This window comes from Amblyomma americanum, chromosome 6, assembly GCF_052857255.1.
Source record: "Amblyomma americanum isolate KBUSLIRL-KWMA chromosome 6, ASM5285725v1, whole genome shotgun sequence".
Lineage (NCBI taxonomy): Eukaryota > Metazoa > Arthropoda > Arachnida > Ixodida > Ixodidae > Amblyomma > Amblyomma americanum.
Genome location: NC_135502.1, coordinates 188,070,141 through 188,075,700, shown reverse-complemented (window position 1 = coordinate 188,075,700; position 5,560 = coordinate 188,070,141). Strand labels below are relative to the sequence as shown.

General features: G+C 44.9%; 1 protein-coding gene across 1 annotated transcript; it reads left to right on the top strand.

Moving 5' to 3' along the window:
- Positions 1-1,580: 1,580 nt before the first annotated feature.
- Positions 1,581-5,167, top strand: LOC144095631 (uncharacterized). The gene is made up of 5 exons (XM_077629303.1): positions 1,581-1,694; positions 2,518-3,153; positions 4,201-4,307; positions 4,546-4,806; positions 5,159-5,167. The coding sequence occupies exons 1-5, from the start codon at positions 1,613-1,615 to the stop codon at positions 5,165-5,167; spliced, it is 1,095 nt and encodes a 364-aa protein (XP_077485429.1). The 5' UTR covers positions 1,581-1,612.
- Positions 5,168-5,560: the final 393 nt, after the last annotated feature.

The following is a 5,560-nucleotide window of genomic DNA, read 5'->3' as shown; positions in this document are numbered from 1 at the left end:
AAGCGCGTAATCTGGCCCGAACTGCTACACAAAAAGGGTGAAGTGCTTCAAAAGGCTGTTGTGCCATAAACCACATTAATTCGATAGAGGCGAAATTCTAGAGGCTCGTGTGCTGTGTAATGTCAGTGCACATGAAAGAATCCCTGGTGGTCGAAATTTCCACAGCCTTTCACTACGGCGTATCTGATAGCCTGAGTCGCTTTGGGATGTTAAACCCCATAAACTAAACTAAACTTATAAGCAGACTATTTCATTACGGTAATGTTTCGATTCTGGTCATTGCAGACAGAAGGCTTGCATGCACTGGCATCAAAAAACGAAATAAGGTGCCTGAAGTTACGGAACACGGAATGACATGACTGCTGCTACAGTTCTGTTCAAACACAGCACTTCAGCATAGAAGTTCCATCCTTAACAGACCCTGCATTCCTTTCTGGAGCAACCCCTGGCGTCAAATTTTTCCACCATGTTTTAATCGCAATAACACCTGTAGAAACTAGTGAAATTTGAAGGTTATCGCACCTGTTCCACCTAACACGAACCAATAAATTTTTCCTGTCATAATGGGCACTTGGTGTGCAAAAAAAGTGATTACAGGATATAGAAAAATTGCAGTGCACACTTAGGCTCCGCCTTAAGAGTGTGACGCAATAGCTGTAATGTGTACCATATGTGTGGAATTCACCGTTCTTGACTTCACATTCATCCGTGGACTTCATACCACACCTGGCACAGTGGTGCAGCAGTTAAGCGATGTGCCACTGACCTGCGATGGCAGGTGCTGTCACAGGTGAGGTGGCGGGCCTTGTGCACCAGTGGGGGTTGCCCTTCCTGAGCAACTTCTCACAATCAATAATTTACCCGCCACAGACGCGAGATTTTCTGCTGAACGGGAGCCTTAACACTGTTGCATTAAAAGCTTTGGCTAGCTACGTTCGTATCGTGGTTGCAACCTTCTTTCGAATAAAAATATCGTGTTAGGTCGGTTAATCCAAGCTGATAAAGCCTAAACAGATCACCTTCAAATCGCAGTAGGCTGTACATATAATATCACAGCACGTACTGTCGGGGCCAAAATTGCCCAGGACATGCGATTGTTATCAAAAGTATATAGCTTTGTTATCAGCCAGTGGTTGGAAATCACGCTTGTGGAGCTGAAACTAGGCCTTGGAATGTATAATGTGTGTTAGTGAAATAAGGCAAACAATAGCACACTTCACACCTATAAGCCGAAATCATCAGTCGTGCGTCCTGGAAAATTTTGTTCTCAACAGTACAACAATTTATTGGTGAGTAGTTTGTTTTGAAGCACTTTGCATGTAGAGCAGTTAGGCTTGCTTTAATTAGTTTACGTTAGGTTACAGAACTCAAGTGGCAGTTGTTCTTCCTGGACATAACTCCAAGAGCAGCTAATTCTTTTCAAAATGCCTAGCTCCACAAAGGCGGAACAAAATAGTTCTGCCCATATGTACTAGCGCATAGCATCACAAAACATCCAAATGCAGAGAAAGTTTCCGAGATGCGTTATTTCAACTTGTGTGGCTTGATTTCAGTTTCGATACCTGGGGACGTAGCAGTGGTGAGCTTGAAGCCGTATACGTGTGCATTTTGAATGGCGCAAGCGGCTGGAAGCGCTGGTGGTCAAGGCAACCAACCGGCCGTTATTGCATCGACGGAGCAAACGATCACGATCGGTGAGTGTCTGTGCTACTTACTACTAAAATAATGAATAACCGTAGCAAACAAATAAATATTGTTTTTTAACGGCTGCGTAGCGTGTTACAGTCTTTGTAAGTTACCGCGGGCCACCTGACATTCAGCGGAATGAAGGACTGGCAGACCGCTGACAGCGGAGTCTCCGATCTGCGCTGCCTTCTGCCACCGATGGGCTGGCGTTCCGAACCTGCTCGCGAGGGCTCCGGCAATCCCGCACAGTTCGTCTTTGGCCGCATCTGACGTGTACCGTACGTTCTACTACATGTAAATCCTTCGAATTAGCTTCGTCAGTACGCGTGTTCTTTCCCGTTGTCGGCCGCGTCCCACATAGCCACACCACTGCAATGTGGAACTCGCTCGATGCGTCACGAAACAAAGTTGGAAAGAACGAGATTGGTAGACCCTTCACGCCTCGTACGTAGGCTGCACGAGCGCACGCAGCCGTGAGAGCGCAATTTGATTATGTGCGAGGCAGTGTTAGTTGATAGTCTGCCCAGTTGCCGAAATATGTGTAAGGTCGCCAACTCCTGTTGCGTCAGAGTATTTTGCGCAACCATATGTGCTTTGCGATCGGACTTGTGTGCCTTGTATTCGGGCAGTTAACCAGCATTATCGCATCTGTTTTGCACTGCTCAAATTTCAAGAAGGCAGAAGCAACTGTGGGATCCATATTATGGCAGCATTACAGTGAACTCATGATCGTACATATCTCCTTAAGAGCTGTAGCGCCCAATGCACTTTTGCCGGCCTTTGGAGGTATCTTTATTTTAATGTCCTTTGCATGCCGTCTTTTTTTTTCAGATGGTGACACCCATGCTCATCCCCTGCTCGTGCAGCAGTGGACAGATGACACCAAACTCTGGCCAAGCATAACAAGTGCTCATATTGTATGCTGCTTGATTAGATCAAAGGCCTGTGATCTTAAAGAGGCAGAGGCGTACAAAAGCCTGGACTCTTATAACCAGCTCCAGTGCGGTTGGGTAGGCCGGGTGCTGAGTCACGAAGCAGCTGCTGATATTGTGTATGTGAAGGCCGATGTGCGACCCTCTCAAGCAGTAAACAAAAAACCATGGTCTCCATGGGCCTGTGTGCGGAAGAATGGTCAAGTGGTGACTGCTGGTTGTTCTTGCATGGCTGGAAAAGCACGTGCTTGTAGCCATATTGGTGCCCTGTTGTGGAAGCTAGAAATGGGCGTCCAGCTAGGCATCACTGGCATCTCATGTACCGACAAGGCGGCAGCTTGGAATCGGGGTACAAAGAGAAATGTTGAGCCGGCCCTTCTCAATTCCATGTCCTTCAATCTTAAGAGGTCAACGGTGGACCCCGCAAGCACGCAGCACCCAAGGCCGACCCGAAAGGTCAAGCATTTTGCAAGCAAAGAAGAACTCGCAGACCACATCAAGAAGTCACCTTATGGCGAGGTCCTCAATATTCCTGGTGAGTATTGCTGAGATGACACACATCTATTAAACAAGATGGTTGCCGGTGTAGAGTGTGCATTGCTGGTATTCAGTGTCAGATAACATTGTCACTTGCTGCATATAGTACGAGTAAGGCTCTACAACAAGGAAGTGGCAAGTGATCAAAGTCATTAGTTTCTAGAAGTTCAGTAGCACAATGAGGACCATGGACACTAATGAGTGAAAACTGATCTAAGATATAGAGCTTATGTACTTTATATGGAATACACATGCAGCTCATTTTGGAAGCCAATCATTTTCGCAGACAGAGGAGAAAACAATTTTCACATGTTGAAGATATTTCACATTCCAAGAAAAATCTGTTTGCAAGCATATGTGAATGAGAAAAATCATGAACCTGTTTGAATTCTGTGGAATGGCTGGCTGGACGACAAATTTTCGTATTGTCGGTAACACAGAACACGAATAATGAGATCTTCATTTCTTTCCAAGGGAAGAGAAGCCATTTTTGAGAACTCGGGCTCATAAGAAAAAAAATTTGCTCATTGACACATGTGTATCTGGGTGAGAATGACTGCTGCTTTTAATGTAAAAAAAAGTTCACCGCTGTATGTGCTTAGTCCCGTTTTGCAGTGTTCCTTACGAAAGAGATCATTTCTTTCTTATTTAGAGCTGCATATTCAGTGCATTTATGTGCTGTGAGGATAAACTGAAATGGAACACTGTAAAGAGCAAAATAGAGTGTAAGTGTAAAAGGGATCAATATCTTTGAGTGTTAGTTTGTGGAAAGATTTTGCCAAGCATTGACAAGTCCTCGGAGCACATGTGCTAGCCACATATGAAAAATTTTCATTGTAGAACATATTTTATACTTTTTTGATGAATGCAGTTGCAAGTGAACACTGGGCTGATCCATCCATTTATTCACTCTTGTCCTGATTGCACTGTCATATTTTTGAAAATGAAGGTAGTACATTGACTAATATATGTAGGTGTGAGTTTGAGTGCCTTGCATGGAATGAAATTGGCTGTTAGGCATTGTGGTGATGCTTTTCATTTGCAGGCACCCTTCTCCACAACACATTGATGACGACGAGAAGGGAGATCCAGCAACCTTCTCAGGCACCAGCAAGTGTCCAGAGGCAACAAGCGACACATCACTCAGAGAAGGTAGCGACAAAATTGCATAAGCCCTTGTCATGCATGAACATAACTTGACTTATTTATCTTGAATTGGAGTGCAAGTTTTAGGAATGACCTGAACCCACAGCCATGCTCAATGTATTCTTGCTGACAAGGCAGTGTTGCCGCCCTTTTATTGTTGCTTAAACTGTTATAGTCAGACTTCTTAACATCTTTGCCCGTAATAAAAATTTATAACTAGACTAATGAAGACATGTTTTTTCAGGTTGCCTTCCAGTCACCGAAGTGCAAAGAAAGGCAGCTGAACAAAGTGGAGCCACCAGTGGACGACTTCGAGATCACTCTCGAAAGACCTCTGTGCAACCTCAACTTCGGAAAGCTGCTTGGAAGTGAGCGAGCAGTGGATAAGCTCAGCCTTACCATAACCTCTGCAAAAAATATTGAAGCTGCCACAAGGGAGCAAAGAAACTGTGCCGAGTGGTTTTCCCACCGCAAGGGCAGGATAACTGCTTCATTGTTCAAAGATGTTTGCCGTTCCAAACGATTGAATTGCGAGTCATTAATGAAGAGCATACTTAATGACAACTGCATTACCAGCCTTGCCATGCAGTATGGCATAAATTATGAGCAGTTAGCGAAACAGCGTGCTCTTGCTGCTTTTCAAACAAAGCATACAAATTGCAGACTCGAAGATTGCGGTTTGATGATTCATCCAAGGTATCCGTATCTTGGGTGTAGTCCAGACGGTTTACTTGTCTGCGATTGCCACCCCCCAGCACATTTAGAGGTTAAATGCCTATATAGCTTGCGGCATGTACATCCGGACGAATTAATTAAGGCGGGGCAGTGCAAGGCAGATTTTTGCTTAGATTCTGCAGGTGTACTAAAGGCAGCACATAAATACTACTACCAAGTTCAGGCACAGCTGCACCTGAACCTGGTAGGGAGCACTGTTTGCTACCTGTACTTGCATGTAGACCAAGAGAGATGAAGGATTCATGGAAACCCACAATAATCTAGAAAGCTTTTTTGAGAGCATAATATTGCCTAGGCTGTGAAGGGAGTTGGTTGCTAAATTTACGAGGATAACATAAGTCTCAGCTGGACGATGCCTTTATGGTGCAGTGGATATAACCAAGGCTGATGATGCACAGCAGGAACTTCCTCCTCCTTGCACAGCTGTCTCCTGAAGGCGCAGCGGCCATAGAGTGCACTGTTAGTGATGCCTGTGTTCTGCATTTTTATGCGAAGCATATTAACGTAGGTTTCGGGCCTTCGCA